This window comes from Bombina bombina, chromosome 3, assembly GCF_027579735.1.
Source record: "Bombina bombina isolate aBomBom1 chromosome 3, aBomBom1.pri, whole genome shotgun sequence".
Classification (NCBI taxonomy): domain Eukaryota; kingdom Metazoa; phylum Chordata; class Amphibia; order Anura; family Bombinatoridae; genus Bombina; species Bombina bombina.
Window position 1 is genome coordinate 532,865,930 of NC_069501.1, and position 27,006 is coordinate 532,892,935.

At 40.9% G+C, this 27,006-nt stretch overlaps 1 protein-coding gene across 2 annotated transcripts in view; it reads left to right on the forward strand.

The window, feature by feature from the left end:
* Window positions 1-27,006, forward strand: part of RPS6KA1 (ribosomal protein S6 kinase A1) — a 562,802-nt gene that overhangs the window by 168,633 nt on the left and 367,163 nt on the right. Inside the window, exon 1 of one of the 2 annotated variants that reach the window (XM_053706983.1) lies at window positions 13,105-13,127. The exons of the other annotated variant lie outside the window; for it this stretch is intronic. Within the exon in view, the coding sequence (XP_053562958.1) occupies window positions 13,107-13,127 (21 nt within the window). The 5' untranslated portion in view covers window positions 13,105-13,106. Of the gene's footprint in view, window positions 1-13,104; window positions 13,128-27,006 lie in introns of those variants that run through there. 2 annotated transcript variants of the gene reach the window in all.

The following is a 27,006-nucleotide window of genomic DNA, read 5'->3' on the forward strand; positions in this document are numbered from 1 at the left end:
ATGTTACATCCGGGCGAATGGTCTCTTCACCCAGAGGTGTTTCTTCAGATTGTTCAAATCTGGGGTCTTCCAGAAATAGATCTGATGGCTTCTCATCTAAACAAGAAACTTCCCAGGTATCTGTCCAGATCCAGGGATCCTCAGGCGGAGGCAGTGGATGCATTGTCACTTCCTTGGAAGTATCATCCTGCCTATATCTTTCCGCCTCTGTTTCTTCTTCCAAGAGTGATCTCCAAGATTCTAACAGGTTTTGGTATGCGGATCTTGTTCGGATGGCTACTTGCCAACCTTGGACTCTTCCGTTAAGACCAGACCTTCTATCTCAAGGTCCTTTTTTCCATCAGGATCTCAAATCATTAAATTTGAAGGTGTGGAGATTGAACGCTTGATTCTCAGTCGTAGAGGTTTCTCTGACTCCGTAATTAATACTATGTTACAGGCTCGTAAATCTGTGTCTAGAAAGATATATTATCGAGTCTGGAAGACTTACATTTCTTGGTGCTCTTCTCATCAATTTTCCTGGCATTCTTTTAGAATTCCTAGAATTTTACAATTTCTTCAGGATGGTCTGGATAAAGGTTTGTCTGCAAGTTCTTTGAAAGGACAAATTTCTGCTCTTTCTGTGTTGTTTCACAGAAAGATTGCTAATCTTCCTGATATTCATTGTTTTGTACAGGCTTTGGTTCGTATAAAACCTGTCATTAAGTCAATATCTCTTCCTTGGAGTTTGAATTTGGTTCTGGGGGCTTTACAAGCTCCTCCGTTTGAACCTATGCATTCTCTGGACATTAAATTACTTTCTTGGAAAGTTCTGTTCCTTTTGGCCATCTCTTCTGCTAGAAGAGTTTCAGAGTTATCTGCTCTTTCTTGTGAATCTCCTTTTCTGATTTTCCATCAGGATAAGGCGGTGTTGCGGACTTCATTTCAATTTTTACCTAAAGTTGTGAACTCTAACAACATTAGTAGAGAAATTGTGGTTCCTTCATTATGTCCTAATCCTAAGAATTCTAAGGAAAGATTGTTGCATTCTTTGGATGTAGTTAGAGCTTTGAAATATTATGTTGAAGCTACTAAAGATTTCCGAAAGACTTCTAATCTATTTATCTTTTCCGGTTCCAGGAAAGGTCAGAAGGCCTCTGCCATTTCTTTGGCATCTTGGTTAAAATCTTTGATTCATCATGCCTATGTCGAGTCGGGTAAAACTCTGCCTCAAAGGATTACAGCTCATTCTACTAGGTCAGTTTCTACTTCCTGGGCGTTTAGGAATAAAGCTTCGGTTGATCAGATTTGCAAAGCAGCCACTTGGTCTTCTTTGCATACTAAATTCTACCATTTTGATGTGTTTTCTTCTTCTGAAGCAGTTTTTGGTAGAAAAGTACTTCAGGCAGCTGTTTCAGTTTGATTCTTCTGCTTATAATTTCAGTTTTTTTCATTATAAGATTAAAACTTTATTTTGGGGTGTGGATTATTTTTTCAGCGGAATTGGCTGTCTTTATTTTATCCCTCCCTCTCTAGTGACTCTTGCGTGGAAGTTCCACATCTTGGGTATTTATTATCCCATACGTCACTAGCTCATGGACTCTTGCTAATTACATGAAAGAAAACATAATTTATGTAAGAACTTACCTGATAAATTCATTTCTTTCATATTAGCAAGAGTCCATGAGGCCCACCCTTTTTTGTGGTGGTTATGATTTTTTTGTATAAAGCACAATTATTCCAATTCCTTATTTTTTATGCTTTCACACTTTTTTCTTATCACCCCACTTCTTGGCTATTCGTTAAACTGATTTGTGGGTGTGGTGAGGGGTGTATTTATAGGCATTTTGAGGTTTGGGAAACTTTGCCCCTCCTGGTAGGAATGTATATCCTATACGTCACTAGCTCATGGACTCTTGCTAATATGAAAGAAATGAATTTATCAGGTAAGTTCTTACATAAATTATGTTTTTCCATTGTTCTCTCTATGTATTGAGCTTTGGTGTTCCAGACAAATATAAGATAAAGAAGCAAGTCTGTGTACATGAAAGTGATAACATAATGAGATCTGATATTACCTGAAGCTCAACCCATTGTAATAGGCTGTGATTTCAAAGCACAAAACCAGCTACTTCAGATACACAAATAAACCCGAAAATGCAATTTCTCAAATATTTTATACCCTGCAGTTGGTATAACAAGTCATTTAAAATACATTTATGGAAAAACAATTTTACAGTGTACTGTCCCTTTAAGGGTAAATCTAAAGCTTCTAACCATTTTCGTTCCTTTTGACTAAAAAAGGAACAGAAACCTATTCCTTCTCCCAAGGAATCTGTTTCCAATTGAAAACCTTCTTCAAATTGGAATAAATCTAAGCCTTTTAAGGAACCAAAGCCAGCCCCTAAGCCGCATGTAGTTGCGGCCCTCATTCCAGCTAAGCTGGTAGGGGGCAGATTAAGATTTTTCAGGGGTACCGAATAGGATTCAGAGTAAGACCTCCTGTGAGAAGTTATTTTCTCTCTCGTATCCCAGCAAATCCAGTAACAGCTCAGGCTTTCCTGAAGGGTGTTTCAGACCTGGAGTTTCAGGGGTAATCATGCCAGTTCTGTTTCAGGAACAGGGTTTGGGGTTTTATTCAAATCTATTCATTGTCCCAAAGAAAGAAAATTCATTCAGGCCAGTTCTGGATCTGAAATTTTTTTGAATCGTTATGTAAGAGTACCAACTTTCAAAATGCTAACTGTAAAAGGACTATTCTGCCTTTTGTTCAGTAAGGGCATTATATGTCCACCATAGACTTACAGGGTGCATATCTTCATATTCCGATTCATCCAGATCATTATCAGTTTCTGAGATTCTCTTTTCTAGACATGCTTTACTAATTTGTCGCTCTTCCTTTGGATCTAGCGACAACTCTAAGAATCTTTTCAAAGGTTCTCATTGCCCTACTCTCTGTAATCAGAGAACAGGGTATTGCAGTGTTTCCTTATTTGGATGATATCTTGGTACTAGATCAGTCTTTATATTCTACAGAATCTTACACAAATCAACTAGTGTTGTTTCTTCGAAAGCCTAGTTGGTGGATCAATTTACTAAAAAGTAATTTGATTCCTCAGACAAGGGTCACCTTTTTAGGTTTCCAGATAGACTCAGTGTCCATGACTTTGTCTCTGACAGACAAGAGATGTTTAAAATTGGTTGCAGCCTGTTGGAACCTTCAGTCTCAGTCATTCCCTTCAGTAGCTATGTGCATGGAAGTTTTAAGTCTCATGACTGTAGAATCAGAGACGATCCCTTTTGCTCGTTTTCTTATGAGGCCTCCCCAGCTTTGTTTGCTGAACCAATGGTGCATGGTTTTTTCAAGGATATCACAATTAATATCCTTAAATCCCAATATTCGACTATCTCTGACTTGGTGGTTAGATCACCATCGTATAGTTCTAGGGGCCTCTTTTGTTTGTCCAACCTGGACTGTGATCACAACAGATGCTAGTCTTTCAGGTTGGGGAGCTGTTTGGGGATCTCTGACAGCACAAGGGGTTTGGAAATCTCAAGAGATTACCAATCAATGTTTGGGAACTCTGTGCGATTTTCAGGGCTCTTCAGATTTGGCCTCTGTTGAAGAAAGAACCGTTCATTTGTTTTCAGACAGACAATATCACAACTGTGGCATATGTCAATCATCAGGATGGGACTCACAGTCCTTAAGTTATGAAAGAATTATCCCGGATACTTGCTTGGGCGGAATCCAGCTCCTGTTTAATTTCTGTGGTTCATATCCCAGGTATAGATAATTGGGAAGCGGATTATTTCAGCCGTCAGACTTAACATCCGGGGGAGTAGTCCCTCCATGGAGATGTGTTTTCTCAGGTTGTTCAGATGTGGGGTCTTTTAGAAATAGATCTGATGGCTTCTCATCTAAACAAGAAACTTCCCAGGTACCTGTCCAGGTCCAGGGATCCTCAGGCGGAAGCAGTGGATGTGTTGACACTTCCTTGGTGTTATCAACCTGCTTATATTTTCCCGCCTTTAGTTTTTCTTCCAAGAGTGATCTCCAAAATCCTCATGGAGCAATCGTTTGTGCTGCCGGTGGCTTCAGCATGGCCTCACAGGTTTTGGTATGCGGATCTTGTTCGGATGTCCAGTTGCCAACCTTGGCCATTTCTATTAAGGCCGGACCTTAATAGGTCCGTTTTTCCATCAGGATTTCAAATCATTAAATCTGAAGGTATGGAAATTGAATGCTTAGTGCTTAGTTTTTTTCTGACTCTGTGATTAATACTATGTTTCAAGCTCGTAAATCTGTTTCTAGAAGATTTATTATCGAGTTTGGAAGACTTACATTTCATGGTTCTTCTCTCATAAATTCTCTTGACATTTTTTTAGAATTCCTAGAATTTTACAGTTTCTTCAGGATAGTTTGGATAAGGGTTTGTCTGCAAGTTCCTTGAAGGGACAAATCTCTGCTTTTTCTGTTTTATTTCACAGAAAATTTCTAAGCTTCCTGATATTCACTATTTTGTTCAGGCTTTGGTTCGTATCAAGCCTGTCATTAAATCAATCTCTTCTTCTTGGAGTCTTGATTTGGTTTTAAAGGCTTTACAGGCTCCTCCATTTGAGCCTATGCATTATTTGGACATTTAAGTACTTTCTTGGAAAGTGTTGTTTCTTTTGGCCGTCTCTTCTGCAAGAAGAGTTTCTGAATTATTTGCTCTCTTGTGAATCTCCTTTATGATTTTTCATCCGGATAAGGCGGTTTTGCAGACTTTATTTAAATTCTTATCTAAGGTTGTGAATTCTAACATTAATAGAGAAATTGTTGTCCTTTCCTTGTATCCTAATCCTAAGAATTCTTTGAAGATATACTTACATTCTCTGGATGTGGCAAGAGCTTTGAAATATTATGTTGAAGCTACTAATGATTTCAGGAAGACTTCTAGTCTATTTGTTATCTTTTCTGGTTCCAGGAAAGGTCAGAAGGCTTCTGCCGTTTCTTTGGCATCGTGGTTAAAGCTTTTGACTCATCACGCTTATTTGGAGTCGGGTCAAGCCCCGCCTCAGAATTATAGCTCATTCTACTAGATCAGTTTTCACTTCATGGGCTTTTAAGAATGAAGCTTCAGTTGATCAGATTTGCAAAGCAGCAACTTGGTCTTCTTTGCATACATTTACTAAATTCTACCACTTTGATGTATTTGCTTCTTCGGAAGCAGTTTTTGGTAGAAAAGTTCTTCAGGCAGCTGTTTCAGTTTGATTCTTCTGCTTATGATTTAAGTTTTTCCTTTCATTTATGAGAATAAACTTATATTTGGGTTGTGGATTATTTTTTTCAGAGAAATGGCTGTTTTTATTTTATCCCTCCTTCTCTTGCGTGGAGTTCCACTTCTTGGGTATTGCTATCCCATACATCACTAGCTCATGGACTCCTGCCAATTACAGGAAAGAAAACATAATTTATGTAAGGACTTACCTGATAAATTAATTTCTTTCATATTTGCAAGAGTACATGAGGCCCACCCTTTTTATGGTGGTTATGATTTTTTTGTATAAAGCACAATTATTCCAAATTCCTTTGGTGATGCTTTTTACTCCTTTCTTTATCACCCCACTACTTGGCTATTCGTGAAACTAAATTGTGGGTGTGGTGAGGGGTGTATTTATAGGAATTTTGAGGTTTGGGAAACTTTGCCCCTCCTGGTAGGATTGTACATCCCATATGTCACTAGCTCATGGACTCTTGCCAATATGAAAGAAATGAATTTATCAGGTAAGTTCTTACATAAATTATGTTTTTTGCTATTCTGTCTACAGTTTCAGAATATATTTGGGGTGTACTTTATTATCTGTTTATATTTCTCTTTTCCAAAATAGCGCATACTGGAACTTTCCCTTATCCTGTAAGCTTAGATTATTTAGAGGGGTGATCCACAGATTTTTAATTTAAAAACTAATTTTTAATGTGTATTTCTTTTGCAAGATATGACGAGTCCACGGATTTCATCCTTATGGGATTACGCCTCCTGTTTAGCAGGAAGTGGCAAAGAGCACCACAGCAGAGCTGTATATATAGCTTCTCCCTTCCCTCCCCCTCTAGTCATTCTCTTTGCCTGTGTTAGTGATAGGAAGAGGTAAAGTGAGGTGTTAGTTTAGATTCTTCAATCAAGAAGTTAATTTTAAAATGGTGCCAGTGAGTACTATTTTCCTCATGGAGAAATCGTCAGTCTATAACTTCTCAAGAGGAGTGGAGACATTTTATTTTTCTGCCCTGATGTTGATGATCTTAGCAAATGTTATCTAAGATCCATGCTGGTTCCCACAGAGCAGTTGAAGGTAGTGTAAAGAAAGATCTTCAGTGTGGAGAACCGTGTCATGCTACAAGCAGCATTGAGGTATGTTTAGTCATTTGTTTCTGGGGAGACTTGATGCATCAGAACAGGCTGACATTATTCCTTATCTGGGGAGGGGTACTCAGTATGCACTATATATGTGGTGATGGTGTACCTGGAATTCCCTTTATATTGACTGCTAAATATGTCATATCATTTGGGTATGTTCACTATGGGCTAAACGCTGGGAGATGCGGTTGCTGTATATGGACTGTCATTGTCATTCATTAAACTGACTTGAGGGAGTGCATTTTTTTTCATGCAGTTATGCTTGGTTTTTGTGCGACATGTTTGTTGTTGTGTATATAAGAGGGGCACATGGCTTTTCATTATTCATTGTTTTTTCTGGAAAGCGTAGGGGTCAGAAAGCTACGGCTACCTCTCTTTCTTTTTGGCTGAAGAGTATCATCTGTCTGGCATATGAGACTGCTGGACAGCAACCTCCTGAAAGAATTACGGCTCATTCTACTAGGGCTGTGTCTTCCTCATGGGCATTTAAAAACGATGCTTCTGTTGAACAAATTTGCAAGGCTGCAACTTGGTCGTCTCTTCACACTTTTTCCACATTTGATACTTTTGCTTCTTCTGAGGCTGGTTTTGGGACAATGGTTCTTCAACCAGTGGTGTCTAACGTTTAGGTTCCTCTTGTCACTCCTTTTCATTTGTGTCCTATAGCTTTGGTATTGTATCCCATAAGTAAGGATGAAATCCGTGGACTCGTCATATCTTGTAAAAGAAAAGGAAATTTATGCTTACCTGATAAATTTATTTATTTTACGATATGACGAGTCTACGGCCCACCCTGTCATTTCTAAGACAGGTATTTGTATTAAACTTCAGTCACCTCTGCACCTTTGGCTTTTCCTTTCTCTTCCTAACTTCGGTCGAATGACTGGAGGGGAGGGAAGGGAGGAGCTATATATACAGCTCTGCTGTGGTGCTCTTTGCCACTTCCTGCTAAACAGGAGACGTAATCCCATAAGTAAGGATGAAATCCGTGGACTCGTCATATCGTAAAAGAAATACATTTATCAGGTAAGCATAAATTTCCTTTTTGCAAGCTTGTATCTGTTTTACCACCAGCTCAGCTTTGCAATTCTTGTATGGATTACCTAATACATTTTAACCAGTCTAATGCCGCACAAGCCTCTGAGTTTGTCCTCCCTTTCTTTACTCTGTTTGGAGAAGTTCTTCAGATTTAACTCAATTTAAAGATTTTGTGTTTTCAACTTGTTCGGAGATGTTGGGGGCTATGCCTCCTCCAAGTAAGTGCAAAAGATCTACTGTAGATTTATCTTGTCATTCTGGATCTCTTAAAGTTATACCAGCTAAGGAGCTTCTCAAGGATTCAGATTCTGATACCTCAGATCTGTCTTCTGTAAGTGAATATATTTCTGACGATCAGGATTCAGTCACTGAGCTGGACTCGTGCTTCCTCTTATGTTGAAACTTAAACTCCTTTGTAATTTACTATTATAATGTATTTATTAAGCGCCATCATATTCCGCAGCACTGTCCATGGATACAGTTCATTAAAATAAAACAATAATATAAAACTTGTAAGAGACGGGACAAAATTTACAAACTCATACAGTGGGAATTGAGGGCCCTATTCCCGTGGAACTTACAATCTAGAAGGGTAGGAGGTTGAGAAACATGAGGTGAGGACTGCAAGATTGAATGAGGGAAATGTTAGGTAAGAGGAGGTTTTATGTAGTTTAAGGGTTGAAGACCCTAAACCGGCTGAGGAGAAGTCCATTTACCCCTTAAAGGGACATGAAACCCAGAATTTTTCTTTCATGATTCAGATTGATAATACAATTTTAAATAACTTTCCAATGCACTTCTATTATTTAATTTGCTTCCTTCTCTTGTTATTTGCTGAAAGGTTTATCTAGGTAAGCTCAGGAGCAACAAAGAACCTAGGTTCTAGCTGCTGATTGGTGCCTGCATATATATACCGATTGTCATTGGCTCACCCATGTGTTCAGTTAGAAACCAGTAGTGCATTGCTGTTCCTTCAACAAAGCATACCAAGAGAATGAAACAAATTCGATAATAGAAGTAAATTAGAAAGTTGTTTAAAATTGTATTCTCTATCTGAATTGCAAAATATTTTTTTTGGGTTTCATGTCCCTTTAATGACCAACCCCATACAGGGTATGGCGCTGGTTGTTTAGCCTTTAAGTCACTGATGTCCTGTGCTCTTTCTTGGTCAATCTCACTGACAGCAGCAAGATTGTTCTATGTCTGCATGCCCCACAAGATGCTCTGATTGCTATGTGGTCCTTTTATCTTGCATTAATCTTTCCACCAACTGTTCTGCTTCCAAAAAAGATAGCTTGAATGAAGCAGGTGCTCTTGTTAGTAATTCTGTTTGCACACCTAGTACAGATATCCAGCTCTCCTCCATGGTCTGTTCCTCTGTCACAAAAAAAACCGAACTAAAAATTCAGTATAAAACCTTTAAAAAAAATCTGCTTAGAAGCTCACAGTTTAGCACTGTTGGTGATGTTGGGCTGGGACACCCAGTAAAAGTGGCTTGGAAACAGAAAGAATAGACCCCCCCATCCACTGAATATGAAAATACAGATTTTACAAACAGGAGCAAGCATAAATCTGTAGATATTTAGTTTACATCTGATACTTTGGGGTTCGGTTAGGTGTCTGAAAAACAGCACAATGTTATTGGAAAAAAAATAAGCAAAACTATACATTGTTACAAAACAACTCCCAGATGGGCCATATAAATGGATCATCTACAAAACATTTATGCAAAGAAAAATGTAGTGTACAGTGTCCCTTTTAAGGGGTCAGATTTTGGTCCTTTTTGGTTTTCTACCATTAGAAAATTGCTAAATTACCTGACTTTCAAATGTTTATTTTTATGTTCAGGCTTTAGTCGGGTTAAAACCATTAAACCAATTTCTCCCCCTTGTAACCTTAATTTGGCTTTAAGTGTTTTGCAGGTATCTATTTGAACTTCAGCTTCTGTCTTGGAAGCTTTTTTTAGTAATCTCTTCTGCCATAAGAGTTTCTGAATTGTCTGCTCTTTATTGCAAGCCTGCTTATCTGGTTTTCCATCAAGATAAAGAGGTGTTACAGACTAAATCTGGACTTTTTACTAGAAGGGAAATTGTAGTTCATTCTCTGAACAATTCAAAGGAAAAGCTACTACATAATTTAGATGTATAGCCTTAAAATTTTATTTACAGGTTACAAAGGATTTTAGACGATCCTCTAATTTGTTCATTCATTTCTCCAATCAACGCAAAGGCCAGAAGGCCAGAGATGTTACTTTTAGCTTCTTGGCTAAAACTCTTTATTCAAAGGGCTTACTTGGAGACGGGAAAGTCTACTCCCAGTTATAAAAGTAAATCAATCATTAATAACCACTGGGCAAACACGCCCAGTGTACCTATATTGCATAAATGTGCAAATGGAATTCAGGATGGATTTGGATTGTAAACGTTTCATTCTACACCTGCAAATGATGTTTACCTTAGACACTTTACAAAGCGATTTAGTTTTTAGGTATACTTTCACTCTATTTTCCCTGCTCTTTGTACCTTAAAGGAACATGAAACCTAAAAGTTTCTTTCACGGTTTAGATAGAGTATTTCATTTTAAACAACTTAATTTGCTTGGTAGCTTTTGTTGAAGGAGCAGCAATGCACTACTGGGAGCTAGCTGAAAATTGGTGAGCCACTGTCAAGAGGCATATATGTGCAGCCACCAATCAGAAGCTACCTCTCAGTATTGCATTGCTGCTCATGAGCCTACATAGGTATGCTTTTCAGAGAAGGATACCAAGAGAAGAAAGCAAATAGACGTAAACAGACGCAGACAAAATTCAGGAAGCGCAAAGCAATCAACTGCAACTTTGTAAATGTAGTTTATGTATGTTGTGTGCACTTGCTCCAATTTACAATAAGCAGCAAAAGACAGAGAAAAGAAGAAGAAAGAAAGTGTTTTCCCTGTTTTGTTTGCCATGTGCTGCTGGCAGCCATTTTACTCACCTCTCTTCCTGACTACGGTGCATTGTGGGGGATGCTGCTAATTTTCTGCACTGGTGTGCATCATCCATGTGAGACAGGATGCAGTCTCAGAATTGTGATGTCATCACTTATTATTTAAAGGGCCTCTGTTCAGTATGCTTTGCCTTTGCATTGTCTCAGACCTGTTTGTGAGAGTTCCAGAGAGTATTACCTGGCTGCCTGACGTCCTTGCTTGTTCCTGACTCTGCTGTTTTCCTTGTTGCTGATTCCGGCTCGTCTGACTATTCGCTTTGGCTCCTGACTCGGCTCGTCTGACTACCTGCTCTGGTTTTGACTCCTGGCTTGTTATTTGACTTGTGGACTTTTTATTATTTTTTGCTATTAATAAAGGTGTGATTATTTTTGCACTTCTCGTCTCAGTCTGATTCCTGGCACCCTGACAGAAAGCAGTTTAGGGGCAATATCTTTTACTAATATTAAAAGTAATATTCTTTATTAATCAATTTTAAAATACTAATTACATAATTAAGTTTAATATATATTCTGGGACCAGTGGGGATAATAAGATAAATTTAATAAACTGCAGCCTCACACATTGGATTCATATGCCAATTAAAGTGCAGCTCGGTTGCAGTATCAGAATACACACATTTAGACACCAAATACTAGGTTGCTCGCAGAGATACGTGCCCCATGTATTCCTAGCCGCTAATCTGGAACCTCGGCATCGGTCTGGGGATGTATGTGCGGCAACACTAGTACAAAATCCTCACATACAACAACAGATGCATTTTGGGCCGTAAACGTACCTTTCTCAATGTGGATGGTACAAAAATAAAAATAGGTATGAATGAAAAGCTGGAAGCAGCCCTACTAAAAAAAACTAATGCTTTAGCATTACTTTTAACTCAATGTGTGTTGTTAGATCATTATAAATTGGTGTGTGTGTTAACTGAGAGTTCACCAGACTCTTTACAATTTAGAGATATTTGTAATCAATTTGATCAGAATTTGCTAATCTGTTGAACTCTGTTTCTCTTTACAACTTGTATTAATACTCTCAGGTACTGTTACTAATGGATTTAATCAAGACTTTGAAAGAAGATGCCAGTTATAAGGGCTCGATTTATCAAGGGCTAGGAGAATTCTACTTTTGTATTTTCTAATTTCTCAAAAAATTGCATGTAATAATTTGTGCTGTATGAAAGGCAAGTTGGGGCGGATTATGATGAACTTCTCAACGCGAAAAAGCAAGTACTCATTTCAAACCAGTGTTTTTTGGGGTTTTTTTGCCCTCTTCAAGTAATCTATTACATTTTGCATTTTACATGGTGCAAATTTGCGCATTTATTTTGGTGGGTTACCACAATATATTTTTTTATTTTAAACCTTGTTATAATAATAACCCTATATAACCATAACACATTCAAATTGTTAAGATAATTTGCAATTTTTGTGGGGCAATTTTACATTCTATATGTATGTAGCTAGAATCAGAAATAGATGTGAACATGACACAAGTTTAAAAACAATGATTTCTAATGCTGTTCTCCACAGTACCTATGGAGAACGATAATGCTCATATTTGTAGGAGAACTTTGCATTCTCCAAAGGCGCAAAAAAATTGGTAACTGAGCGTAATGCTAAGGCGGACTAGGAAATGCAACTACATCAAGCAAATTTAGCAAATTGTGGATCGCACCGGTGTGCTTTGGCGAACGTGAATGAAGTGAGAGGAATGCATAGTCAACTTGCCCAATGTTTGCCGCACTTTGCATTAATAAATCAGGGGATTCAGTCGTAATGTGGATTTATGGGAGCAATTTTAGGAGAATTTCTGCTCTAAGTACAGCCACTATCTCTGGCACGGTTGGCAAGATAATAAGAATCAGAATCTATTTTCTCTTGCAGGAAAAAAAAACTAAGTTAAAAATAAGTTTTCCAAGATCAAGAGCATTTTAGGCATTTCTGTTAAAAGTATTCTTGGCAACAGTATCTAAAATCCTGACTTTTAAGATATATTTTCATTTAGTTTATAACTTAGAAACTAGAATGAACTTGCATTACCTCTCCCATGTTGAGCAATATGTAAAGAATATTAATAATTTAATTAGAGCCCCCAAAATAGCTACATGGGAACTATGGCAAGTGTTGACATAAGCTTACCTGTGTACCTATGTATAGAGAGTGTGGAATATAATGTATTAACATTTTTTGTAATGTACTTTCATATAGTCGGTTACATTGTATATTCCACACTCTTTATACATAGGTACACAGGTAAGCCTATGTCCACACGTTTGCCATTATTATTATTCCCTTTTCTTTTACAAGATATGACGAGTCCACAGATTTCATCCTTACTTATGGGATATCGCCTCCTGGTCAGCAGGAGGAGGCAAAGAGCTCCACAGCAGAGCTGCATAAATAGCTCCTCCCTTCCCCCCCAACCCAGTCATTCTCTTTGCCTGCGTTAGTGATAGGAGAGAGGTAAAGTGAGGTGTTAGTTTAGATTCTTCAAGAGTTTTTTATTTTTAAACGGTACCGAAGTGTGCTTTTATTACAGAGCAGCGTCTGAATAGCCTTTTATGCTATGGGAACTGGTGTTTTTTTGTATCCACTGCACCTCCCATATTTGTGCTGCATTGTCTGTATATGGTCTTTGAGGTTGTAACCAAGACCCTTCTGTTTCACAGGACCTCAGGAGGAAGAGTGGACCTCTTGACACTGGGAAGTTGTCATGCTGTTCCTCAGCATGGAGGTAGGTGCAGTTTTTATTCTGGGGCACTGCATATCTCAGATTAACTGTACTTGTACTTTTTCCCCAGACATTCTGGCAGTTTCATAGCCTAGAAGCGCTTGGGTATGTGTAAAAAGCAGACACATTTTAAGTATCCAGACATTCTGACAAGGGGCTTAGAAGCGCTGGGAAATTTTTTGAGGGTATACGCTATAACCAGACACTCTAGCATGTATGTGGGACCTAGAAGCGCTGGGAAATGTTGTGTGTACACTAAAACGGGCTGGCTGACGCTGGGGACAGTTTTACAGAGATAATGTTTGTTATGAGGCTCCGGTTCTTGGCGGTATTCTGAGGTGTTTGACTGATTATTTCCGCCAACAAAGGGTGGGGCTTACTGTTACGTGCACTTTGACAGCGCAGCTCTTTTCTGTTCCGGTTGACAGCATCTCCTCACGGCCCCTAAGTCCGCTTGTGGGAGATTTTACAAGCGACTTAGGTGCACCGTGTTTGCGGAGTTAAGCTTGGTCAGGAGGCAGGTAGGAGCTGCGGCGGGGTGACTGTTATTTTTCAAAAAGTTAACCAGTACAATATTTTTAAGGACATTGTGCAGGGAATGTGAAATTGGCCCTCTGACTCATTTATTAGTTTTCATTCGGATTGTTTTCATTAAAGTGATAATACGATACATTTATTATTAAGCTTTAATTCAGATTGACTTTCTTAGATACAGTACGACAAATTTATTGCAGTGATTTGACCAAGATGGTTTTTTGTTAAGGTTATCATGGATGACCTTGAACAAAGTACATGTCCTATGTGTTTGGATGCCATTGTGGAACCCCCTGTTACACTTTGTCCCCCATGTATTGAGAGGGCTTTACAGTGTAGAGAACAAATTTTCTTTAATAAAGATTCATCTAATGAATGTCCTCAGACTGATGAAGTTCAGGGTATGCCGCATATTTCTCCCCAAGCGTCACAGCCTTTAACGCCTGCTCAGGTGACGCCATGTTCTTCATTTACTCTGCAGGATATGGCTGCAGTTATGTCAACCACTCTTACAGAAGTTTTATCTAAGTTGCCAGTGTTAAAAGGCAAACGTAGCAGGACAGAGGCCCATGTGGTCCCTGCAACTTCTGATGCTCTAATGGCTATCTCCGATATACCTTCCCAGGGCTCTGAATTGGGGGATAGGGAGGTACTGTCTGACGGGGAACTGTCTGATTCAGGAAGTGCATTACCCCAGACAGATTCGGACGTCATGTCATTTAGATATAAACTTGAAAACCTCCGCCTTTTGCTATGAGAGATATTGGTGACTCTGGACAACTGTCACTCTAATGTGGTCCCACCTGAGAAATTGAGTAAGATGGACAAATACTTAGAGGTCCCCTCTTATTTTGACGTTTTTCCGGTTCCTAAGAGAATTTCGGAAATTATTGCTAGGGAATGGGAAAGACCGGGTACCCCGTCTCCCCTTCCCCTATGTTTAAGAAGATGTACCCTATAGCTGACACCGTTCGGGACTCTTGGCAGACGGTCCCTAAGGTGGAGGGAGCTATCTCTACCCTGGCTAAGCGTACGACTATCCCTATTGAGGACAGTTGTGCTTTCAAGGACCCTATGGATAAAAAGTTGGAGGATCTTCTAAAGAGACTATATGTTCATCAAGGGTTACTGTTACAACCGACGGCCTGCATTGTAACAGTCACAACTGCGGCTGCCTTTTGGTTTGACACTCTAGAAGAGTCCCTTAAGACTGAGACTCCTTTAGACGATATAATGGACAGAGTTAAGGCACTTAAGCTGGCTAATTCCTTTATTACGGATGCCGCCTTTCAGATCGCCAAATTGGCGGCTAAGAATTCAGGATTCTCCATTTTGGCGCGCACAGCCTTAAGGTTAAAATCCTGGTCTGCGGATGTGTCCTCTAAATCAAAGCTCTTGGTCGATTCCTTTCAAGGGTAAGACCCTGTTCGGGCCTGACTTGAAGGAGATCATTTCTGACATTACGGGAGGTAAGGGTCACCTTCTCCCTCAGGACAAAACAGCTAAACAAAGGGGACGACAGAATAATTTCCGTTCCTTTCAAAACTTTAAGGGAGTCCCCTCTTCCTCTTCTGGTAAGCAGGAAGGGAATTATTCTCTAGCCAAACCCACCTGGAAACCTAACCAGGGTCGGAACTTGGATAAACAACCCAAGAAACCTGCCGCCGCTACCAAGACAGCATCAAGGGGCGGCCCCCGATCCGGGACTAGATCTAGTAGGGGGCAGACTTTCTCTCTTTGTCCAGGCTTGGATATGAGACGTTCAGGATCTCTGGACACTAGAAATAGTGTCTCAAGGGTATCAGTTGGAGTTAAAAAAAAAAATCCTTCCCAAGGGGAAGGTTTCTTCTTTCACGATTGTCTGTAGACCAGATAAAAAGAGAGGCGTTCTTACGTTGTGTAGAAGACCTCTCCACCATGGGAGTAATTTGTCCCGTTCCAATACAGGGGCAGGGGTTTTACTCAAATCTTTTTGTGGTTCCCAAAAAAGAGGGAACGTTCCGACCCATTTTAGATCTCAAGAGTCTAAACAAGTTTCTCAGAGTTCCATCCTTCAAGATGGAGACTATTCAGACAATTCCATTGATCCAGGAGGGTCAATATATGACTACTCTAGACTTAAAGGATGCATATCTTCATATTCCTATCCACAAAGATCATCACCAGTTCCTAAGGTTTGCCTTCCTGGACAAACATTTTCAGTTCGTGGCTCTTCCTTTCGGGCTGGCCACGGCACCCAGGATCTTCACGAAGGTGCTAGGGTCTCTGCTAGCGGTTCTCAGACCGCGGGGCATTGCAGTGGCGCCTTATATGGACGATATTCTGATCCAGGCGTCATCTTACCAACTGACAAAGTCTCATACTGACATGGTTCTGTCCTTTCTAAGGACTCACGGGTGGAAGGTGAATCTAGAAAAGAGTTCACCAATTCCACAGAAAAGGGTTCTTTTCCTGGGAACTCTCTAATAGATTCTATATCCATGAAAATCTTCTTGACGGAAGTCAGAAAGTTAAAGATTCTAAATACATGCCGAGCCCTTCAGTCCAATCCTCTGCCATCAGTGGCTCATTGCATGGAGGTGATTGGATTGATGGTGGCGGCAATGGACATCATTCCATTTGCTCGTTTTCATCTCAGACCTCTACAACTGAGCATGCTCAGACAGTGGAATTGAGATTATGCAGATTTATCTCCTCAGATAGATCTGGAAGACAAGAGACTCTCTTCTTTGGTGGTTGTCACAGGATCATCTCTCCCAAGGGACGTGCTTCCGCAGACCCTCATGGGTGATAGTGACAACGGACGCCAGTCTGCTAGGATGGGGTACAGTCTGGAATTCCCTGAAGGCTTAGGGTGTGTGGACTCGGTCGGAGTCTCTACTTCCAATTAATATTCTGGAGTTGAGGGCAATATTCAATGCTCTTCAGGCTTGGCCTCAGTTGGCTTCGGCAAAGTTCATCCGATTTCAGTTGGACAACATCACAACTGTGGCTTACATCAATCATCAGGGAGGAACAATAAGTTCCTTGGCAATGATAGAAGTATCCAATATAATTCGGTGGGCGGAGACTCACTCTTGTTATCTGTCAGCAATCTACATCCCAGGAGTAGACAACTGGGAAGCGGATTTTTTGAGCAGACAGACGTTTCATCCGGGGGATTGGGACTCCAAGCTGGATCTTATGGCATCTCGTCAAAATGCCAAGCTCCCGAGATACGGATCCAGGTCCAGGGATCCTCAGGCCGAACTGATAGATGCCTTGGCAACCTAGCTTATGTGTTTCCTCAATTTGCTCTCCTTCCCTGAGTGATTGCTCGAGTCAAACAGGAGAGGGCTTCAGTGATTCTCATCGCTCCTGCGTGGACTTGCAGGACTTGGTATGCCGATCTGATGGACATGTCATCTCTGCCACCGTGGAAGCTTCCATTGAGGCAGGACCTTCTCATTCAGGGACCCTTCCATCATCCGAATCTAATTTCTCTGCAGCTGACTGCTTGGAGATTGAACGCTTGATTTTATCCAAGCGGGGGTTCTCTGATGCGGTCACTGATACCTTGATTCAGGCTTGCAAGCCTGTTACTAGAAAGATTTACCATAAGATATGGCGTAAATATCTTTATTGGTGCGAATCCAAGGGCTACTCATGGAGTAGGGTTAGGATTCCCATTTTATCCTTCCTCCAAGAAGGCTTGTTGAAAGGGTTGTCTGCAAGTTCCTTAAAGGGACAGATTTCTGCTTTGTCTATTTTGCTACACAAGAATCTGGCAGATGTTCCAGATGTTCAATCTTTTTGTCAGGCTCTGACTAGAATCAGACCTGTATTTAGACCAATTGCTGCTACTTGGAGTTTGAATTTAGTGCTTAATGTTCAAGGGGTTTCGTTTGGACCTATGCATTCCATAGATATTAAGTTTTTATCTTGGAAAGATTTTTATTTTTGGTTGCTATTTCTTCTGCTCGCAGAGTTTCTGAGCTTTCGGCATTACAATGTGATTCTCCTTATCTTATTTTCCATGCAGATAAGGTAGTGTTGCGTAGCAGACCTGGTTTTCTTAATAAAGTTGTTTCAAATAAAAATATTAATCAGGAAATTATTGTTCCTTCCTTGTTTCCTAATCCTTCTAAGAAGGAGCGTCGGTTACATAATCTGGATGTAGTCCGTGCCTTGAAGTTCTACTTACAGGCGACTAAGGATTTTCGTCAAACATCTTCATTATTTGTTGTTTTTTCTGGGAAACGTAGGGTGTCAGAAAGCTACGGCTACCTCTTTCTTTTTGGCTGAGGAGTATCATCTGTGTTGCATATGAGTCTGCTGGACAGCAGCCTCCTGAACGAATTACGGCCCATTCTACTAGAGCTGTGGCTTCCTGATGGGCATTTAAAAATTATGCTTCTGTTGAACAGATTTGCAAGGCTGCAGTTTGGTCATCTCTTCATACTTTTTCCAAATTTTACAAATTTTGATACTTTTGCCTCATCTGAGGCTGTTTTTGGGAGAGAGGTTCTTCAAGCAGTGGTGACTTCCGTTTAGGTTCCTGTCTTGTCCCTCCCTTTCATCCGTGTCCTATAGCTTTGGTATTGTTTCCCATAAGTAAGGATGAAATCTGTGGACTCGTCATATCTTGTAAAAGAAAAGGAAATTTATGCTTACCTGATAAATTTATTTCTTTTACGATCTGACAAGTCCACTGACCACCCTGTCATTTTTTTCTAGCCAGGTTTTTATTTTTGTTGATCTTCAGTCACCTCTGCTCCTTGGCTTTGCCTTTCTCTTCCTAACTTCGGTCGAATGACTGGATTGGGGGGGAAGGGAGGAGCTATTTATGCAGCTCTGCTTTGGAGCTCTTTGCCTCCTCCTTCTGACCAGGAGGCGATATCCCATAAGTAAGGAAGAAATCAGTGGACTCGTCATATCGTAAAAGAAATAAATTTATCAGGTAAGCATAAATTTCCTTTTCTCTTGTAAGGTGTATCCAGTCCACGGATCATCCATTACTTGTGGGATATCCTCATTCCCAACAGGAAGTTGCAAGAGGACACCCACAGCAGAGCTGTAATATAGCTCCTCCCCTAACTGTCATAGCCAGTCATTCTCTTGCAACTCTCAACAAGCAAGGTCGTTGTAGGAGAGAGTGGTTAAATATAGCTAGTTTCTTTTCTTCAATCAAAAGTTTATTTTTAAATAGTACCGGAGTTGTGCTATTTTATCTCAGGCAGTAAATAGAAGAAGAATCTGCCTGAGGTTTCTATGATCTTAGCAGGTTGTAACTAAGATCCATTGCTGTTCTCACATATGTCTGAGGGGATTACACAGATGAGGTAACTTCAGCGAGAGTATGGCGTGCAGTTTATTCTGCTATGAGGTATGTGCAGTTATAATTTTTTCTAGAGATGGAAAACACTAGAAAATGCTGCTGATACCGGATTAATGTAAGTTAAGCCTGAATACAGTGATTTAATAACGACTGGTATCATGCTTACTCCCAGGGGTAATACCCTTATGATATTGCGATATAAACGTTTGCTTGCATGTTTAATCGTTTTTATATATGCTTTGGTGATAAAACTTTATTGGGGGCCTAGTTTTTTCCACATGGCTGGCTTAAATTTTGACTAGAAACAGTTTACTGAGGCTTTCCACTGTTATAGTATAAAAGTTACAGTTGGTGCAGTTAAAATTACAAACTGTGACATCCAGCTTCCCTCAGGAGTCCTCTGTATGCTATAGGACATCTCTAAAGGGCTCAAAGGCTTTCCAAAGTCGTTTATTGGGGAAGGTAGGAACACAGCTTGCTGTGGCAGTTGGTTGTGACTGTTAAAAAACGTCTATTTCGTTTTTTTGATCCGTTTTTTTTAACTAAGGGGTTAATCATCCATTTGCAAGTGGATGCAATGCTCTGCTAGCCTATTACATACACTGTAAAAATTTTGTTTGATTTACTGCATTTTTTCACTGTTTTTCAAATTCTGACAAAATTTGTTTCTCTTAAAGGCACAGTACCGTTTTTTATATTTGCTTGTTAACTTGATTTAAAGTGTTTTCCAAGCTTGCTAGTCTCATTGGTAGTCTGTATAAACATGTCTGACATAGAAGAAACTCCTTGTTCATTATGTTTAAAAGCCATGGTGGAACCCCCTCTTAGAATGTGTACCATATGTACTGATTTCATTTTATGCAATAAAGATCATATTCTGTTTTTTAAAAAATTATCACCAGAGGAATCTGACGAGGGGAAAGTTATGCCGACTAACTCTCCCCACGTGTCAGACCCTTTGACTCCTGCCCAAGGGACTCACGCTCAAATGGCGCCAAGTACATCTAGGGCGCCCATAGCGTTTACTTTACAAGACATGGCAGCAGTCATGGATAATACACTGTCAGCGGTATTAGCCAGACTACCTGAACTTAGAGGTTAGCGAGATAGCTCTGGGGTGAGACAAAATGCAGAGCATACTGACGCTTTAAGAACCATGTCTGATACTGCCTCACAATATGCAGAAGCTGAGGAAGGAGAGCTTCAGTCAGTGGGTGATGTTAATGACTCAGGAAAGATACCTGATTCTAATATTTCTACATTTAAATTTAAGCTTGAACACCTCCGCGTGTTGCTTAGGGAGGTTTTAGCTGCTCTGAATGACTGTGATACCATTGCAGTGCCAGAGAAATTGTGTAGACTGGATAAATTCTTTGCAGTGCTGGTGTGTACTGATGTTTTTCCAATACCTAAAAGGTTTACAGAAATTATTAATAAGGAATGGGATAGACCAGGTGTGCCATTCTCTTCCCCTCCTATTTTTAGAAAAAAAAAGTTTTCCAATAGACGCCACCACAAGGGACTTATGGCAGACAGTCCCTAAGGTGGAGGGAGCAGTTTCTACTCTAGCAAAGCGTACTACTATCCCTGTCGAGGACAGTTGTGCTTTTTTAGATCCAATGGATAAAAAATTAGAAGGTTACCTTAAGAAAATATTTATTCAACAAGGTTTTATCCTACAGCCCATTGCATGCATTGCCCCTGTCACTGCTGCTGCGGCATACTGGTTTGAGTCTCTGGAAGAGGCTTTACAGGTAGCGACTCTATTGGATGACATACTTGGCAAACTTAGAGCACTTAAGCTACCCAATTATTTTATTTCTGATGCCATTGTTCATTTGAAAAAACTAACGGCTAAGAATTCTGGTTTTGCTATACAGGCGCGCAGAGCGCTATGGCTTAAATCATGGTCAGCTGACGTGACTTTAAAATCTAAGCTACTTAACATTCCCTTCAAGGGGCAGACCCTATTCGGGCCTGGTTTGAAGGAGATTATTGCTGATATCATGGGAGGAAAAGGTCGTGCCCTTCCTCAGGACAGGTCCAAATCTAGGGCCAAACAGTCTAATTTTCGTGCCTTTCGAAACTTCAAGGCAGGTGTGGCATCAACTTCCTCTAATAATAAACAAGAGGGAACTTTTGCTCAATCCAAGACGGTCTGGAGACCAAACCAGACCTGGAAAAAAGCTAAGCAGGTCAAAAAGCCTGCTGCTGCCTCTAAGACAGCATGAAGGAACGACCCCCTATCCGGTAACGGATCTAGTAGGGGGCAGACTTTCACTCTTCGCCCAGGCGTGGGCAAGAGATGTTCAGGATCCCTGGGCGTTGGAAATTATATCCCAGGGATATCTTCTGGACTTCAAAGCTTCCCCCCCAAAAGGGAGATTTCACCTTTCACAATTATCTGCAAACCGTATAAAGAGAGAGGCATTCTTGCACTGTGTACGAGACCTCCTAGTTATTGGAGTGATCCATCCAGTTCCAAAGGAGGAACAGGAACAGGGTTTTTACTCAAATCTGTTTGTGGTTCCCAAAAAAAGAGGGAACCTTCAGACCGATTTTGGATCTAAAGATCTTAAACAAATTCCTCAATGTTCCGTCGTTCAAGATGGAAACTATTCGTACCATCCTACCACTGATCTAGGAGGGTCAATATATGACTACAGTGGATCTAAAGGATGCTTATCTTCACATTCCGATACACAAAGATCATCATCGGTTTCTCAGGTTTGCCTTTCAAGACAGGCATTACCAGTTGTAGCTCTTCCCTTTGGATTAGCTACAGCCCCAAGAATCTTTACAAAGGTTCTAGGGTCGCTTTTGGCGGTCCTAAGGCCGCGGGGCATAGCAGTAGCCCCTTATTTAGACATCCTGATACAGGCGTCAAACTACCAAATTGCCAAGTCTCATACGGACGTAGTACTGGCATTTCTGAGGTCGCATGGGTGGAAAGTGAACGAGGAAAAGTGTTCTCTATCCCCACTCACAAGAGTTTCCTTTCTAGGGACTCTGATAGATTCTGTAGAAATAAAAATTTACCTTGACGGAGTCCAGGTTATCAAAGCTTCTAAATTCCTGTCGGGTTGTTCATTCCATTCCGCGCCCTTTGGTGGCTCAGTGTATGGAAGTAATCGGCTTAATGGTAGCGGCAATGTACATAGTGCCGTTTGCACGCTTACATCTCAGACCGCTGCAACTATGCAGGCTCAGTCAGTGGAGCGTGGATTACACAGATTTGGCCCCTCAACTGAATCTGGACCAAGAGACCAGGGATCCTCTTCCCTGGTGGCTATCTCGGGTCCATCTGTCCAAAGGTATGATCTTTGCAGGCCAGATTGGACTATTGTAACAACAAATGCCAGCCTTCTAGGTTGGGGTGCAGTCTGGAACTCCCAGAAGGCTCAGGGATCGTGGACTCAGGAGGAGTTTTCTCCTTCCAATAAATATTCTGGAACTAAAAGCGATATTCAAGGCTCTTCAGGTTTGGCCTCAGTTAGCAACTCTGAGGTACATCAGATTTCAGTCGGTCAACATCACGACTGTAGCTTACATCAACCATCGAGGGGGAACAAAAAGTTCCCTAGAGATGTTAGAAGTTTCAAAAATAATTCACTGGGCAGAGATTCACTCTTGCCACCTATCAGCTATCCATATCCCAGGTGTAGAGCACTGGAAGGCGGATTTTCTGAGTCGTCAGACTTTTCATCCGGGAGAGTGGGAACTCCATCCGGAGGTTTTTGCACAACTGATTCTCCGTTGGGGCAAACCAGAACTGGATCTCATGGCATCTCGCCAGAACGCCAAGCTTCCGTGTTACGGATCCAGGTCCAGGGATCCCAAGGCGACACTGATAGATACTCTAGCAGTGCCCTGGTCTTTCAACCTGGCTTATGTGTTTCCACCGTTTCCTCTGCTCCCTCGACTGATTACCAAGATCAAGCAGGAGAGAGCATCAGTGATTCTAATAGCACCTGCGTGGCCACGCAGGACCTGGTATGCAGATCTAGTGGACATGTCATCCTTTCCACCATGGTCTCTGCCTCTGAGACAGGACCTTCTACTTCAGGGTCCTTTCAACCATCCAAATCTAATTTCTCTGAGGCTGACTGCCTGGAGATTGAACGCGTGATTTTATCAAAGCGTGGCTTCTCCGAGTCAGTTATTGATTGCACGAAAGCCTGTCACCAGGAAAATTTACCATAAGGTATGGTCTAGATATCTTTATTGGTGTGAATCCAAGGGTTACTCATGGAGTAAGGTCAGGATTCCTAGGATTTTATCTTTTCTCCAAGGTGGTTTGGAAAAAGGATTGTCAGCTAGTTTCTTAAAGGGACAGATTTTTGCTCCGTCTATTCTTTTGCACTAGCGTCTGGCAGATGTTCCAGACGTTCAGGCATTTTGTCAGGCTTTAGTTAGAATCAAGCCTGTGTTTAAACCTGTTGCTCCACCATGGAGCTTAAACTTGGTTCTTAAGGTTCTTCAAGGAGTTCCGTTTGAACCTCTTCATTCCATAGATATCAAACTTTTATCTTGGAAAGTTCTTTTTTTTTTGGTAGCTATTTCCTCGGCTCGTAGAGTCTCTGAGCTATCTGCCTTACAATGTGATTCTCCTTATCTGATTTTTCATATGGATAAGGTAGTCCTGCGTACCAAACCTGGGTTCTTACCTAAGGTGGTATCTAACAAGAATATCAATCAAGAGATTGTGGTTCCATCCTTGTGTTACACAATCTGGACGTGGTCCGTGCTTTAAAGTTTTACTTACAAGCTACTAAAGATTTTGGTCAAACATCTGCTTTGTTTGTTGTCTACTCTGGACAGAGGAGAGGTCAAAAGGCTTTGGCAACCTCTTTTTCTTTTTGGCTAAGAAGCTTAATCCGCTTAGCCTATGAGACTGCTGGACAGCAGCCTCCTGAAAGGATTACAGCTCATTCCACTAGAGCTGTGGCTTCCACTTGGGGCTTTAAAAATGAGGCTTCTGTTGAACAGATTTGCAAGGCGGCGACTTGGTCTTTGCTTCATACTTTTTCAAAATTTTACAAATTTGATACTTTTGCTTCTTCGGAGGCTATATTTGGGAGACAGGTTTTACAGGCAGTGCTTCCTTCCATTTAAGTTCCTGCCTTGTCCCTCCCTTCATCCGTGTACTTTAGCTTTGGTATTGGTATCCCACAAGTAATGGAAGATCCGTGGACTGGATACACCTTACAAGAGAAAACACAATTTATGCTTACCTGATAAATTTATTTCTCTTGTGGTGTATCCAGTCCACGGCCCGCCCTGTCATTTTAAGGCAGGTAATTTTTAAATTTAAACTACAGTAACCACTACACCCTATGGTTCCTCCTTTCTCGGCTTGTTTTCGGTCGAATGACTGGCTATGACAGTTAGGGGAGGAGCTATATTACAGCTCTGCTGTGGGTGTCCTCTTGCAACTTCCTGTTGGGAATGAGAATATCCCACAAGTAATGGATGATCCGTGGACTGGATACACCACAAGAGAAATAAATTTATCAGGTAAGCATAAATTGTGTTTTTAGGTTTCCTGATAGATTCAGTGTCCTTGACTCTGTTTCTGACGGACAAGAGACGTCTGAAATTGGTTTCAGCTTGTCGAAACCTTCAGTCTCAATCTTTCCCTTCGGTAGCCTTATGCATGGAAATTCTAGGTCTTATGACTGCTGCATTGGACGTGATCCCCTTTGCTCGTTTTTCACATGCGACCTCTTCTGCTCTGTATGCTGAACCAGTGGTGCAGGGATTATACAAAGATATCTCAATTAATATCTTTAAAACCGATTGTTCGACACTCTCTGACGTGGTGGACAGACCACCATCGTTTAGTTCAGGGGGCTTCTTTTGTTCTTCCAACCTAGACTGTGATCTCAACAGATGCAAGTCTGACAGGTTGGGGAGCTGTATGGGGGTTTCTGACAGCACAAGGGGTTTGGGAATCTCAGGGAGATTACCAATCAACATTTTGGAACTCCGTGCAATTTTCAGAGCTCTTCAGTCGTGGCCTCTTCTAAAGAGAGAGTTGTTCATTTGTTTCCAGACGGACAATGTCACAACCGTGGCATATGTCAATCATCAAGGAGGAACTCAGTCCTCTGGCTATGAAAGAAGTCTCTCGAATACTTGTATGGGCGGAATCCAGCTCCTGTCTAATTTCTGCGGTTCATATCCCAGGTAGAGACGTCTGAAATTGGTTTCAGCTTGTCGAAACCTTCAGTCTCAATCTTTCCCTTCGGTAGCCTTATGCATGGAAATTCTAGGTCTTATGACTGCTGCATTGGACGTGATCCCCTTTGCTCGTTTTTCACATGCGACCTCTTCAGCTCTGTATGCTGAACCAGTGGTGCAGGGATTATACAAAGATATCTCAATTAATATCTTTAAAACCGATTGTACGACAATCTCTGACGTGGTGGACAGACCACCATCGTTTAGTTCAGGGGGCTTCTTTTGTTCTTCCGACCTGGACTGTGATTTCAACAGATGCAAGTCTGACAGGTTGGGGAGCCGTTTGGGGGTCTCTGACAGCACAAGGGGTTTGGGAATCTCAGGAGGTGAGATTACCAATCAACATTTTGGAACTCCGTGCAATTTTCAGAGCTCTTCAGTCATGGCCTCTTCTAAAGAGAGAGTCATTCATTTGTTTTTAGACGGACAATCTCACAACCGTGGCATATGTCAATCATCAAGGAGGGACTCGCAGTCCTCTGGCTATGAAAGAAGTATCTCGAATACTGGTATGTTCGGAATCCAGCTCCTGTCTAATTTCTGCGGTTCATATCCCAGGTATAGACAATTGGGAAGCGGATTATCTCAGTCGCCAAACGCTACATCCGGGCGAATGGTCTCTTCACCCAGAGGTATTTCTTCAGATTGTTCAAATATGGGGACTTCCAGAAATAGATCTGATGGCTTCTCATCTAAACAAGAAGCTTCCCAGGTATCTGTCCAGATCCAGGGATCCTCAGGCGGAAGCAGTGGATGCATTGTCACTTCCTTGGAAGTATCATCCTGCTTATATCTTTCCGCCTTTAGTTCTTCTTCCAAGAGTGATTTCCAAGATTCTAAAGGAGCGTTCGTTTATTCTGCTGGTGGCTCCAGCATGGCCTTACAGGTTTTGGTATGCAGATCTTGTCCGGATGGCTACTTGCCAACCGTGGACTCTTCCGTTAAGACCAGACCTTCTATCGTAAGGTCCTTTTTTTCCCATCAGGATCTCAAATCCTTAAATTTGAAGGTATGGAGATTGAACGCTTGATTCTCAGTCATAGAGGTTTTCTCTGACTCTGTAATTATTACTATGTTACAGGCTCGTAAATCTGTATCTAGGATGATATATTATCGAGTCTGGAAGACTTACATTTCTTGGTGTTCTTCTCATCATTTTTCTTGGCATTCTTTTAGAATTCCTAGAATTTTACAGTTTCTTCAGGATGGTCTGGATAAAGGTTTGTCTGCAAGTTCCTTGAAAGGACAAATCTCTGCTCTTTCTGTTCTTTTTCACAGAAAGATTGCTAGTTTTCCTGATATTTATTGTTTTTTACAAGCTTTGGTTCGTATAAAACCTGTTAAGTCAATTTCTCCTCCTTGGAGTTTGAATTTGGTTCTAGGGGCTCTTCAAGCTCCTCCGTTTGAACCTATGCATTCGCTGGATATTAAATTACTTTCTTGGAAAGTTTTGTTTCTTTTGGCCATCTCTTCTGCTAGAAGAGTTTCTGAATTATCTGTTCTTTCTTGTGAGTCTCCTTTTCTGATTTTTCATCAGGATAAGGCGGTTTTGCGAACTTCTTTTTAATTTTTACCTAAGGAAAGATCGTTGCATTCTTTGGATGTAGTTAGAGCTTTGAAATATTATGTTGAAGCTTCTAAGATTTCTGGAAGACTTCTAGTCTATTTGTTATCTTTTCTGTTTCAAGGAAAGGTCAGAAGGCTTCTGCCATTTCTTTGGCATCGTGGTTAAAGTCTTTGGTTCATCATGTTTATGTTGAGTCAAAGGATTACAGCTCATTCAACTAG